The sequence below is a fragment of the Triturus cristatus genome, chromosome 2_2, assembly GCF_964204655.1.
Source record: "Triturus cristatus chromosome 2_2, aTriCri1.1, whole genome shotgun sequence".
NCBI lineage: Eukaryota > Metazoa > Chordata > Amphibia > Caudata > Salamandridae > Triturus > Triturus cristatus.
This window is the reverse complement of record NC_140582.1, coordinates 1,012,809,710-1,012,824,330: the sequence shown is the minus strand read 5'-3', so window position 1 is coordinate 1,012,824,330 and position 14,621 is coordinate 1,012,809,710. Positions and strand designations below refer to the sequence as shown.

Sequence of the window (14,621 nt, the reverse complement as noted above, 5' to 3'; positions counted from 1 at the left end):
TATCAACTACTGCTGGATGTTAAGAGTCAATCAGCTCCATTTCTCCCAGACACTATCTCTAAATTGACATGATGGATGCCCCCCAAATTTCTGTCCTGACATCAGTTTAGTTTATCCAATGCCAAATTCAACTGTTATTGGGCATAGATTCTTCTCAGCTTAAAGCACAGAATTATTCGAAGGAACAGTACATTAGAGGAGGTGATGGGAGGTATGAGGGCACTTGTGTAACAAGGTTATATGCTGGGGAGAGAAAAGCTAGTATAGATGACAGAAGGGGAATCACTTATTTGAATATAGAAGTGTCAAAATGAACCTACACCCAAAGCTTAAATCAGGTTTCTACAACAGACAACAGTCCTGGCATGCCACACATGATTCATGATGCAGTCCCTAGCCAGTTCTTTAACTGCTTGTACATACTGGGACCTTTAGTTAGCTGCGACAATGTGTCTCTGTGAGGATATGGGGCACATTTTTTAAACTGGATCATGCAATCTTTAACAGAAAAGAACATTACTACAGGTGCATATCTGTTAAGTGTGTTTATGTAGTCTCGCTATACAGCAACATTACTACCTCAGTAAGAAAACACGACGTCTGGTGGAAAAGATCAAAGTACCAGAGTCTACAAAGTATTTATAACAGGGACACATTCTTTTTTTTTTTTTCTTTTAAGAGAACATTTATTTTCTGGTCTTTCCATTAGTAAACACATTTTCTAACCAGTTGAGCTCTCTTAATAAAAATTGTGTGTTTTTAAAAAATATTTTTGTTTAAACAGCTCTGTTCGTGAAAATGCATGACATGGTATTCTGTGAAAACATAAAAACAAAAAGCATGACCATTTTACAATGTTTTATTCAGTGTTAAGTAACTTCACAAGAAAACAAAATCAGTTACTCTGGTGTACGTGAAATCAGAGCAATACAACCACTTGAAGTAAAACTGAATTTCAGCCCAGGAATGGAAAACTGATAATCTCAGTGCTATGGATATGCAATGCGCTTCATACCACAGTGCGTTCAGCGTTTTGCCAACTTTTAATGAATGTGCCTTATCCATACTGAAAAAAACTACATAAAATCACACCAACTCTGACATATTCTGAACTTTAGTTGTTTAGCTCTGGAACAGTGAAGACCTAATACGCTATTACCCAGGCTCATTTATATTTTCTTTCAATTTTACACTGACCTTCAACAAGTCTGCCAAGGTTTACACAGAATTTAACAAAGAATGGTTTCTTTGCTATTTGTTAAGCCCTTTCCTCCATAGGAAATAGTTATACCCAAAGTAAAATGAGCTGAATGCTGTTCGAAATGCATCCACTTCATTCTACAAGTCTTCATTTTGGTGATTTTCTGAAATGTTACTTTTAAATGTTTCTACATTTATCTTAACAAAGATTATCCCCTCCCTCAGTGCAGATGCTAACCATCACTTTAGGAAGCTCCAGAGGAAACCAAACATAAAAAGCCTACAAATAAATAATTATAAAAAGAAAATGTAAAGAGTCAAAAATGCTGTACGGATTGAAACCAGAGAGCAATGTACTGACTGCATACGTTGAAAACATAGCCACAGTAACTATCAGGTGTGGCAGTCTCAGGGTTTCAACAGCAAGTAAATGTTCATTCTGGCAAGATTTTCTTTTTAACCAGATCATATTCTTTAGATCATTTACATCGGAAAGGCAACACAATCCCAATACTCTATTTGAGTCACCTCAAGGTAAAGAGTATTCCCGATTAATACAAATAGTGTTAGAGCCTACCGCATTATTTCTCTTCACTCAAACGTTGCATGTTTTATACTGCATGCTTAAAGCACAGAATTACTTTTTTTCTGTGTTTGTTTGAAAGGGCACAACTTCAAAAATCAAGACGCAGATGACCCGCTTGGGCCAATACACATTGTAAAGCCTGTTAAACTCAAATGTCTCACTACATGTTATTGCCCTAAAACTAAGTATATCAGCTTTTTCCAAGTCATTTCTAACTTTCTATAATTCTTGATGTTAGAAGAGACATGCTGCAGTTGTAAAGAATAACAGTTTATAACATTTTGAATCCTTAATATTTGAAATATTGCTTCTCCAGACAGACATTTTGCATAATGAGTTTAAAGTGTGTTTTAGACGAACGATTATACCTCAATGTCTTCGGACTTCTGTAGTCTTGAGGAAAAATATTTTTTAAAACAAGTCGCAAACATAAAAATTACTACTGCAATCACACATTTTGAAATTGCTTCTTTTCTGCATCCTTAACTGCGCAACGCACCACACATACTCATCTTTTCTGTAACATTCTCTCAAGCACAAATTAACTACAGGATTTAGTTAAGTACAATCACAACAGCAGCTAACTGCAGGAGCCTCAGGATTTTTCAAATGAATCAGTGACTACTGCATACATATATATATTTTAAAACTAAAACACCCCAAGCACTGCAGATATTTTGAGTCATTCCAGAAGGCCATGAAGACAAAGTACTTTTGTAGCTTATTTAAATGCAACCCTTTGAGATTAGGTATGATGCACCCATACCATGCACAAGATTCTAGACAATCCACATATACCACTCCAATAATTTAACCTTCTCAACCAATTGTTTTACCTACCTACAGGCTACAAACTAACAGGAGTAAAAAAAGAGAAAGTCGCTATCACCCAAAAGATGAAAACCTAGGCTGCTCCAGTTAGCAGAATTACAAACCATAGGGCCTTCCATAAAGAGACAAGGGTGTAGGAGAGAAGAGAGGGTGAGTTTTTAGGAGCGAAAACACAGTATTCTTCAAGTCTCTAAAGCACAACCCTGTTGTTCCTACCTCAAAGTTACATGACAGACTTTGATGAACACTCATTCAGGTTTCTTCTGCATTCAGAAAGGCACTGATAAATTACAGTGTTAAGTATTTATCTCTCGTTTCTTTAGAGAAGTCTAAATATGGCAAGGGCTAAAAATCTCTGAACAGCAGAAGTTGCCATCTACGACAATATCAATGAGTGCTAAAGCTACAGTTACAGATGAAGGTAACCGGAGCGGAGATGCAAATTAGCAGTGATACTACAAAGACAAGCACATGCACGCTCATTCTTATGACAATACAGCCTAATCTACTTCAAACTGTCATGTATTCAATAGTTTGTCAAATAAAACAAATGTCAACAGGATTGTCTTCAACTATGAAATAAGCGAGAAGTGAAAGATAAATACACATCTGAATCAGTTAACTGAAGAGGAAACAAAAGCAGTTGGTTTAGAGATAACAGGCTGCCAATAATAGTTTTCCATCTCATTACTTTTAAACCAATAGATAAGACTACTACTACTCTTATTAGGCAGCTTTATAGATGAGTTCTTGAAAAAAGGTCTTCTTCGCAAGGAGGAGCCCAGTCAATTCTGCCTTCAGAAACGGTATCGTCTGAACCAGAACTCTCGCTGGAATAGATTTTCCTCTGAAAACCATTTTTTTTCCCTCCAACAATCTGCTCTCCTTTATAAAGGACTTCACCAATAGAAGACACCTAGAGAGAAAAATAAAATTGGATAGAAATGCTAGTTTAATATTCATTATGCCTGCAACTATTTCAACATGCACATTCCATTTGCATTTCATTTTAAATCTATCCTACAATAAAAATATAAATTAGAAGAAACTGCAACTTATCCATACTTTATTTTAATGGAGTTTCTCCAATGCTTAATACAAACAGTGCCCCCCATTAGCAGCTTTGTCTACTGTCTACTGTCAACACACAAAAAGAAGTAGGCTGCCGAATGGCACCCATATATCATTGGAGCATGACGATATGCAAAGTAATTCAGTATTTAGTATTGTCTTTTCTCTGCAGTAAGTTTGTTTATCCACTGACAGAGGGTAGGGGCATGTCCGTGGCCCCAGTGGAGCGCCACCAGCTTCTTCACTGAGAGTTTGTGGTTAGCATGTGGAATCTTTTGCACCCACCCAAGGAGTCCAATGAGTAACGGCCTTTAAATAGGGAAGTCAATTATCTTTTGTACAGTGTTAACATATTTGTCCAGTAATCCTTAATAACGATGGATTAAACCCAGATCTGTGACTGGGGGTGAATGTTTTGCCAGTGTGCAACATTCCGCCCATCATCTTGTGTGTTTTCCTGAATTTTAGCACAGCCCCATGCAAGTTTCAAGAAATCAACATCTTCCTTCCCACATTGTTCTCACCTCGAGACAGCCTTCAGTCCCCATCTGCAAGCAGGGAGTAGTACTTCTATGCATAAATCTGTAGCCAATTAATCAATCACAATCTGCTGCAGAGTAATAGTTTGCCCGTCTAGGAGCAGCAATAAGCCCACAACTGGTCAGTAAGAGGAGTCTCTAAGTCAGCACCCCATCCGCCTCTAGCTAGCCAGGTAGTGCCCGTTGTATGTCTCTATATATTGATCAGATTATCTTACAAGGTGCCAGGGCCATGACTAGGTCTTCAAAAGGTTAAAAAGCTTCCAGATCATGTGAAAGTGAGTCGTAGTTCATCTAAATGTTATTTTCTTCTGTGTTATAAAATCTTCTTTTGCGGAGTTAGCCTGCTCGCGCTCGGATGGAGTCTATTGTGATAAATGCATTGCTTTTATAGAGATCACCCTATGTGTTTATTTTATTTGGGAGTGAGTTTTTAGCTCTACAGTCATATCAAAGAGCGGTTGTGACAGCAATGGAATGTTCAGCCTACATAATAGTGTTAATTGAGCTTTTTGTTTGAGTCTTTCACAAGCTTTCACAGTACAATTGACTTTTGGATTTTGACGAGGATTGTTTGAACCATATAGCATCCTCCAAGGGAACTGGCTGTGCTATATCCATTTCTACTGTGAGGTGGGCAGAGTAATTTGTGGGATGAAACTGGCCGTGCGCAAAGTGCACCTAACTTATTTGTATTTTTAAAGAGAGTGGTAGTCAAATTCAATTTGACACCATTCCCTTCTGCTTTCCCAGGCAAAAAGGTCAGAAAGGAAGATGTTAAATGAGTCAGTACATTAGATCCCTCTAAATCTGCATGTCCCAATCTCGCAATGTACTAGAAGAACAATTTATTTACCTTCAATAACATTCTTTCTGATGGATACTCTTAACAGCAGATCCCTCGCCTTGGAAATATTTAAACCAGTACTCTTGCATGCTGGTAGGTGGAGTCGTGCAGCTCCGCACGGATGTTGTTTGAGTACCACCCAACGCACACCGATGCAGAGCCCATCAGCAGACTGGCATGACCCGCATGCAGATCTCTAGATTGGGACCTTTGCAGATGGAAAAGAATCCGGTTCTCAGAACAGAGATGAGCGAGTTGGTGATTAACCTGTGTTTAGGTAGAGTATCTACCAGAAAGATCAATCAATCAGTCAACCAATCAATCAGCGGCAATTGTATTGCGCACTACTCACCCGGAGGGTCTCTAGGCGCTGGGGGGGCTGGGGTGGGGGGGGGGGGGGGGGGGGTGACGAACATTACTGCTCGAACAGCCAGGTCTTGAGTTGCTTCCTGAAGGCGAGATGGTCCTGGGTTGTCCGGAGGTGGATGGAGAGGGAGTTCCATGTCTTGGCCGCTAGGTAGGAGAAGGATCTTCCTCCGGCGGTGGCTCTGTGGATGCGTGGGACGGCGGCAAGAGCGAGGCAGGCGGAGCCGAGCTGGCGGGTGGGCTGGTGGAAGGTCAGGCGGTTGTTGAGGAGCTTGTGTCCAGGTCGTGGAGGGCCTTGTGTGCGCGGGTGAGGAGTCTGGACGTGATCCTTTTGCTGACAGGGAGCCAGTGAAGGTCTCTCAGATGTCCGGAGATGTGGCTGTGACGGGGGATGTCCAGGATGAGTCGAGATGAGGCGTTCTGGATCCGTTGGAGTTTCTTCTGGAGTTTGGTGGTGGTGCCGGCGTAGAGGGCATTCCTGTAGTCCAGCCGGCTGGTGACGAGGGCCTGGGTGACCGTCTTCCTGGTCTCGGTGGGGATCCAACGGAAGATCTTTCGCAGCATGCGCAGGGTGTTGAAGCACGAGGACGAGACGGCGTTGACTTGTCTGGACATTGAGAGGGAGGAGTCCAGGATGAAGCCCAGGTTGCGTGCGTGGTCCGTTGGCTTGGGGGTGGCACCCAGGGCAGGGGGCCACCAGGAGTAGTCCCAGGCGGAGGGTGATGACCCCAGGATGAGAACCTCCGTCTTGTCTGAGTTCAGTTTCAGGCGGCTGTTCTTCATCCATTCGGCGACGTCTTTCATCCTTTCGTGTAGGCTGGCTCTGGCGGTGTCCAGGTCGTTGGTGAGGGAGAGGATCAGCTGGGTGTCGTCGGCGTAGGTGATGATCTTGAGGTTGTGTTGGCGTGCGATGGCTGCGAGGGGGGCTCATGTAGACGTTGAAGAGGGTGGGGCTGAGCAATGACCCCTGAGGAACGCCGCAGATGACTTCAGTGGCCGCGGACCGGAACGGGGGGAGGCGGACTCTCTGGCTTCTTCCGGCGAGGAATGAGGTGATCCACTCTAGGGCCTTCTCCTGGATTCCGGTGTTGTTCAGGCGTTGTACCAGGGTGCGGTGGCAGACAGTGTTGAATGCTGCGGAGAGGTCCAGGAGGATGAGGGCCGCTGTTTTCCCGTTGTCCAGTAGGGATCTCATGTCGTCTGTGGCTGTGATGAGGGCGGTCTCCGTGTTGTGGTTGGCTCGGAAACTGGACTGCGAGTGTTCGAGGGAGCCGTTGGTCTCAAGGAAGGCGGCTAGCTGTGTTGACGGTCTTCTCGATGACTTTGGCGGGAAACGGGAGGAGCGAGATGGGGCGGAAGTTCTTGAGGTCGGTGGGGTCTGCTGAAGGTTTCTTCAGCAGGGCGCTGATCTCGGCGTGTTTCCAGCAATCCGGGAAGGTGGCGGTTTTGAAGGAGGCGTTGATGTCGCGGAGTTGGGGTGCGATGATGTCGTCGGCCGAGTTGAAGATGTGGTGTGGACAGGGGTCCGTGGGGTATCCGGAGTGGATGGTGTTCATCGTGCGTGTTGTGTCTTCGGTGCTGAACGGGGTCCAGGTGCGGAGGGTGGGGGTGGGGGGCATCGGTTCGGTGGTGGGGTTCGTGGTTGGAGGGCCGAAGCTGTTGTGTATGTCGGCGATCTTGTCGTGGAAGAAGGCGGCGAGAGAGTCGCAGAGGTCCTGCGAGGGAGTGATGCCGTTGTTTCCGGCGTCGGGGTTGGAGAGCTCTTTGACTATGGTGAAGAGTTCTTTGCTGTTGCGGGTGTTGTTGTCCAATCGTTCCTTGAAGGCTGTCTTCTTCGTGGCGCGGATCAGTTGGTGGTGTTTGCGGGTGGTGTGTTTGAGGGCCGTCATGTTGTCTGTGGTCTGGTTGGTGCGCCAGGTATTCTCCAGGGAGCGGCAGTTCTTCTTGGAGGTGATGAGTTCGTCGGTGAACCAGGAGGTTTTCTTGCTGCCGTGTCTGCTGGGGGGGGTTCTTCAGTGGTGCAAGGGCATCTGCGCAGTTGGTGATCCACTGCGTGAAGTTGTTGGCGGCTTCGTTGGGGTCCAGTGAGCTGGTGAGGGGGGTTCTGGCTGAGGAAGGTGGTGAGCTGGTCGTTGGTGATCTTGTTCCAGTTCCTTCAAGGGGCTTGTTGCGGGTGGTGGTTGGTCGTCGTTTTTCTGAAGTTGAAGTGGACGCAGCTGTGGTCGGTCCACTGGAGTTTGGTGGAGTGGCTGAAGGCGACGTGCTTGCTGGATGAGAAGACTGGGTCAAGCGTGTGGCCGGCGTAATGGGTGGGGGAGGTTACCAGTTGCTTGAGTCCGAGGTTGGCAAGGTTGTCCAGCAGGGCGATGGTGTTGCGGTCTTTGTTGTTCTCCAGGTGGAAGTTGAGATCCCCTAGGAGGATGTAGTCGGTGGAGTTGATGGTGTGTGGGCTGACAAAATCAGTGATGACTTCGCTGAATTGTGTGCGTGGTCCCGGTGGTCTGTAGACGAGGGTTCCCCTGAGCGTGGTCTTGGGGTCGGTGTGTATCTGGAAGTGGAGGTGTTCGGCGGAGGTGAGGGTGTCATCCGAGTAGGTCGTGATGCGGATGGTGTTCTTGTGGGCGATGGCGATGCCACCTCCTGTCTGGTTGACGCGGTCCCTCCTGGTGATCTTGTAGCCGTCCGGGATGGCTATGGCGATGTCGGGCGCTGAGGAGGCGTTCGTCCAGGTTTCCGTCAGGAAGGCGATGTCTGGTGATGTCATGTCGAGGAGGTTCCAGAGTTCGACGTCGTGACGGTGGATGGAGCGGGTGTTGAGCAGGATGCACTTCAGATGGTTGTTGCTGGGGCTCGGTTTGGCTGGTGCGGTGCGGGGTCGGAGGCAGGAGAAACGGCAGGCATGGCAGGAGAAGGGTCCGTGGGTGCGTCTCGGGGTGGCGTGGTGACAGGCGTTGTTTTGTCCGGCGTTGTGTGCGAGGAGGGTTGTAGCGTCGTAGGTGAGTCGGGTGCGCTGGCGGCAACGAGGACCAGGGGGTCTGGCGCTGGGCGTGGTCCAGGCGCGGACGGGCGCAGACGGGCTTACCTTTGGCGCACATTCGGCGCTCCTGCTGTGCGCGTCAGCTGCGCGGTCGCTTAGGGGGCGTCATAAGTAAGGAGCCGGGAGGGTCAGCTGGGTGGCGGGAGCGGGGCGGCGAATGGGCAGGAGGGGGGGCGGGGCCGCAGGGAGGCAGCGGCGGGAAAAGGAAAATCCGGCGGCAGGAATCGGCGGGAAAAGAGGAGGTGGGTGGCTCAGCGAAGGCTGGGTCGCCCTCGAGGAGCAGCAGCAATCAGGCGCAATCCGGGAAGCAGGTCAGGAGGCAGGAGGCAGTGGAGCGTGGATCATTACTGAAGGCAAGTAGCTTGTTCTTTTGATGCAAACTTCTATCTGGAGATTCATTACCTTGTGAATAAATCACATAGCAGCACCTCCCCCAGCTGGTTGGTGGGTCTGTGAAGTAGCTAAGACTCACACAAAATTAATCAAAATTGTCATCACAGCAGGTGATTTAAATAAAGAAGGTCGATCTAGCAGATGCAAAATAGCCGAAAGAACTGACAAATAGCCTTTAACAGTGCCGAAAACAAATTCTTGATGGGCCATGGAGAAAACAGACAAAACTTCAGACAACTTAGCAGATCAATTTGGAGGGTGCTACAACAAGCCATAAATTTGCTCTAAAAACTGGCATACAGCGATTTTGTAAAGGGACGTCTCACTGCTAAGATGATATCAACGACCTCAGGAGAAAGGGACCAGGGGTGCGGAACTTATTAAAATAGCTACTTGTCCATGGGCCAGGTTGCTTCATAAATCTACTTGTCCTGTAACAAAATCCACTTACCCTTTGGTGCCATATATTGCGGCAAATAATTATGCCAGCAATCATTATATAAGAGCTCTTAAAATAGCCTCTCTGATTATGCCAGGGCCACAGTAGTGTTTGAATACTAGCAATCCCTTTATGTTGCCATGTTTCGGCAGATCTACATACTGGGACTGAAGTTAGTGGTAAGCAATAGTTCCAGGGATCGAATGCCCTTTTGAGTCTGTGCAAACCTACTAACTTGCATGTTTTAAGGGTTTTCAACAACTCTTCTCTAATCGTTTCACATACTGAGAAATGTTGGAAATTTACTCCTGATAATGGCAAGATGTAAACCTTCTTCTAGAGTTGGGAAAAACGTGGTTGGAGGGAAAATGAACTTGCAAACACTCCGATTTTCGCATGATCAAATCTACATATGCATATTTGCTCATGCTAAAATGCAGTTCACAAATATTTTCTAGGAGTACAATTTCTTGTCCTACTTCTGTAAGTTCTTGTGAATTCACTAAAGCCATATAGCTGCAATTAATGGAAAGACATATACCAAGGGTGCACTTTTGAGACTTTCTTTAATAATTGGTCCCCTAATTTGGTCAGGCGTTAACCATGACATTTTGGGTTTATTAAAATGATCTCTCTCTCCCTCTCTGTATCGGCTGGCTTCACTGTGAGTGACAGCATTCTGCTCTTTCACAAGGAGCATATCGGCACACAAAGTAGTTTTGTTCAATGCCAATAACTAATGTGGCAGTGTGTGCTTTTTTGAGACCAAAAACAATTTTTGCTTTTGCCAATGTTTGTTATAATGGTGAGGGCCCGGAAGCTCTCACATCAATAAGATTTTACAAAACCCATGCCAAAACAAGTCACACATTGGAACACTCACGGCCTAGAAAATCTGATAGGAAACCCTGGTGCTTTGGAATTCCTGCAAGCGTATGACATCATCTTAGCCCAAGAAACTTGGAGCACAGCTCCTTACAATATTACAGGTCTTATCCGGCACCATGAACCAGCAATAAAATTGGCAAAATTTGGACACCCAAAGGGCGGTTTGTCCTCGTATTTTTCAACCAAATTAGACTGGTCATTAGAAAAACTCCTTATAAGGACGCATTGGGTTCTCGTATCCAAGCTGGAACAGCATATGAACGAGGGTGCTTCAACAATACTAATAATATTAAACGTCTACATTCACCCAAGTGAGGAGACAAAAGAGGAGCATATGAATATGTTGTTTAAAATAATGAACACATTACAAAGGCTGTATTGTCATGCACAGTTTATCATCTCAGGTGACTTTAACATCAATTTATGTAATACTCCAGGGAACCTGAACGAAAAGGGCATCAACTTCAGACGACAATTTGAAACACTAGAATTGATTCACCTTAACGGAAACACAAAAGAGAATTCTTCAGCCACAATGACCTTTTTAAGCGGGACCAAAAGTTCAACCATTGATCATACCCTAGTAAGTGAAACTAGCACGACAGACGCAAAAATTCCAAAATCGTGTCACGCATAGAGAGCGATCACATGCCACAATCTTTGCAATTGGAGCAATTTACAGTCAGGCTGACAGCAACTAAAAATCTACTCACAACGCCACACGCCTACAACTTAAACAGATTGAATTGGCGAGGAATGGGGATCGAAAAGGTAATGGCTGAAGTATATCACAAAGCGGGCACGAGTAAAGGAAGCCTAGAGGAATCCGGAATTTCAGAGACAATGCAAACAGGGAAGGGCGAGAGATCAAGCGCTTGGAAAAATCTAATGGGAGCCCTAATGGAAAGCTTTGCGGACAACAAGAGGAAACATCCCTCTAAGTGTCACAGGAAGCACATTTGGACAAGCAGTCACCATCCCTGGTTCAGCCATGAATTACAAAAACAGAAAAGCCTAATAGTGCGCAAATTAAGAGCTGTCTCAAACCAGCTAAAAATGGGGGAAAAACCCGACAGAAGTGAGCTCAAAAAATCAAGTAAGCAATATAAGAAAAACTGTTGAATAGCCAAAACCAGATACCGAGTTGCAATATGGAATAAACTTCTTCTGGCAAGTAAACAACGGAACGGGAAACACTTCTGGTATCAGATAAATTCGTTGACACTTGGGAAAAATAGACATCAAAACGCAGGGATAAACGAGGATACATGGGGAGCACACATAATGAATATGTATAAAGAACCAAAGCCCAAATCAACATCAGTCAGTCAAACAGTAAAAAAGGATTGCAGGTGGAGCGAGGAACGAAAAAAGGAAATTCCCCCGGGGGTCATCAACTTGAATAACAAACATATTGCCCTACAACACAAAAACTTGGATGAATTAACAGAAGTAAGTGAATTAATAAAAATTATAAAGAAATTAAAATCAGAGGGCGCGCCAGGCCCCAATGCAATCCCCAATGCCCTTTTTAGGAGAGCCGCCTCATATTGGGCCCATTACTTTACTCCACCATTCAACGAGTTGTTCATTACAAATGGAATCCCAGAATCATGGAGGGGAAGCATCACCCAGCCAATTTTCAAAGGGGGAAACTCAACAAAGCTGACAAATTACAGATTGATTGCTTTGACGTTGAAGCAAAGTTATATACAAGCTGCTTGTGAGACAATCACAACCTCATCCCAAGATCTCAAACAGGGTTTCGGGCTGGAGCAGGCACACTAACAAACCTAACAGCACTAACATTGCTAGCCGAAAAAGCCAAATTTAAGAACACCCGCTTATTTGCCTGTTTTGTGGACCTTAAGTAAGCTTTCGACAGTGTGCCCCGTAAACGTTTATGGGAAAAACTGGACAGCTGGGGCATCCCAACAAAGTTATTAACCGCCATCAGAGAACTATATTCGTGTACATGGAGTCGGGTAAAGTTAGGGGATGGCCAGTGGATAACAAAGAAAATATACACCCAAAATGGTCTGAAACAGGGCGTGTTAGCTCCAATTCTTTTCAATCTGTACATATCTGATCTTGAAGACGCTCTCCTGGAAACCAATAGTCATCCCCATCGATAGCTAATGAGGACATCTGGTGCCTTCAGTACACCTACGACCTAGTACTATTAAGCCAAACTCCAATCGGCTTACAACGAGGAATGAGCGCCTTAGCCAAATATTTGTCAGCACAAGGGCGAGAACTGAATTTACTAAAAACAAAGGTTGTGCGGTTGGAGGATGCCAAATACAAGAGATTCACTTGGCACATAGAGGGTAAAAAAGTTAAAGCGGTCACCTCCTATAAATATCGTGCGTTCATGGTAGAACAAAAATTGAGCTATAAATCACAGCTCACCTCAATAAGGTCAAAATCTCAAAACCTGATATATGGTTTTAACGTTCTAAAAAAGAAATTAAGCTGACCATCAAACGGTAACCTATTAACTGTCATGCAGGCACAGTTAATGCCAACAGTAACCTATGGCACTGAAATAATGAAAGGTTTGGACATCCCTGCTTTGACGAAAATACAAACAAAAAAGTCTATAAAAAAGTTTTTCATATCCAACAATGTGCATCGCCTGACCAGGTGCGGCTAGAGTTTGGCTTACAAAATCAGGAATTTCGGAGCAAAGGCGCCTTCATTAAATTATGTTGGAGGTTACGTGCCTCTGAAAGCGGGTCCATATACCAACTATGCTGGAAAGAATTAGGCAGACAACAAGAAAAAAGGATGCACGGAGCCTGCGGTAGTTATTTAAACTAGGTGATAGAGGATCTGTCTGTGCAAGACATTTGGAATCTCAGCATAGGGAAAAAGGCTTTTTACAAGTTAATTAATGTCACAATAAAACTCTTTGTCTCATTCAACGGATGAGAATAAGACGGCACACCTGGACGGTTATTAGTTCATATGGAAAAAGGAAGCAACAGGAATATTTATCAGCCTATTTCTCGCCTACCCTAAAACATCAATTTATGAGGCTGCGTCTTGGCATGTGGGAAACAAAAGATTTAATACCAGCATGGAAGGATAAAAGTGACAACCGAGACTGCAGACTTTGTGGATACAAATACGAATCGATTCAACATATTTTTTGTGTATGCCAGAAGTTACTAAAAGAACGGAAGTCACTAATAAAAGCACTACTGAATAGTATGAACATACGAACGTGCAGAGAAGCCATAATCACCTGGCTTGACGGGGCCTCAATCCCTCTAGTATGTAGGGGGTGAAACTTTTAAATGTGTATTTAAAGGAAATTGGCTGAAACTCCGTGTAGATCGCAATAGACTGTTACAAAGACAAGAACTCCTAAATCTACATTTTAAACGAAATTTTAAATAATTGATGTATAGAAGTATGTTGTAGACCAACCGTGTAAAAATTCTACTAATGATTTTACGTGTTTATATAAGTATGCAGTAGTACTATTTAAATTGGTGTAATGGTTTTTGTTTTTAAAAGACCGATCACTTAAATAAATAAATCTGAAGTCACACATTGCCAAAACTAAAAAGCTGACCACCAATTTCAGACCTACTGGCTTTGACAATGCTGGTTTATTTTTAGGTTTCCCATAATCTTATTGAAACTGGTTACAATGATTTTCCAATATGAATATTTTTGGCAAATACTAGCATACATCAACACATTGTACTAAATGATGCTGCAAAGAATTGGTACCTGACATTTTACAGTAGTTTAGCAAAATGTTTTTTCCCCTACTTTTTTGTTCTAGGAAAATTGTATATTGAAAGCAAACACTCATTAATCTTGCTTTCAAGCTTCTGCGAATATTTGCATCTAATCAGAGAGCATTCTGGGAGCATTATGGATAGCCTCATATTGCTAAACTTTGAAACCGTGTGTACACATTTTTATACTGGAACCACTGTCAGTAGTGCAGTCAGAATTTACATTTACTTAGAGCGCTCACCCTAATAATGAAGGTGTTAAATTAATGAACCAAACATATACATTTGAACAGCATTAACACATGCACACAAATATTAACTTAACCGCAGGCAGTGCCCTTCCCTGACCCTTAATGTGGTACTGCAAACTGGCAACCAAAGGGTTTGTGCTGCAGGGGGTTAGGCCTACTTGTCCCAAGGACAAAATACACATTAAAACGTGTTGCCCTTAACCCCAAACAATATGTCCTCGGCGACGGGCTATAGGAATTCCACATCCCTTTAGTCAAATGAGGACAACTGCAGCCGCTGAATCACCAAGCTTAAAGAAAAATTGTGCAGGCCTTTATGCAGCTCCCTGTCCTGCTGCTGCGATGGAAAATCCTTCCGAAGAGGGAGCCTAATTGAAAGTCAGATGCTCATGCCCAGGAGTACCTCATACCATAGTCT

At 44.2% G+C, this 14,621-nt stretch overlaps 1 protein-coding gene across 2 annotated transcripts in view; it reads right to left on the bottom strand.

Annotated features, from left to right (window-relative positions):
- Positions 1 to 843: 843 nt before the first annotated feature.
- The window catches only part of KIAA0232 (KIAA0232 ortholog), a 467,980-nt gene continuing 454,202 nt past the window's right edge, over positions 844 to 14,621 (bottom strand). For both annotated transcript variants that reach the window (XM_085642449.1, XM_085642448.1), the window contains exon 9: positions 844 to 3,533. In XM_085642449.1, the coding sequence (XP_085498575.1) occupies positions 3,354 to 3,533 (180 nt within the window). In that variant the 3' untranslated portion in view covers positions 844 to 3,353. The remainder of the gene's footprint in view (positions 3,534 to 14,621) is intronic.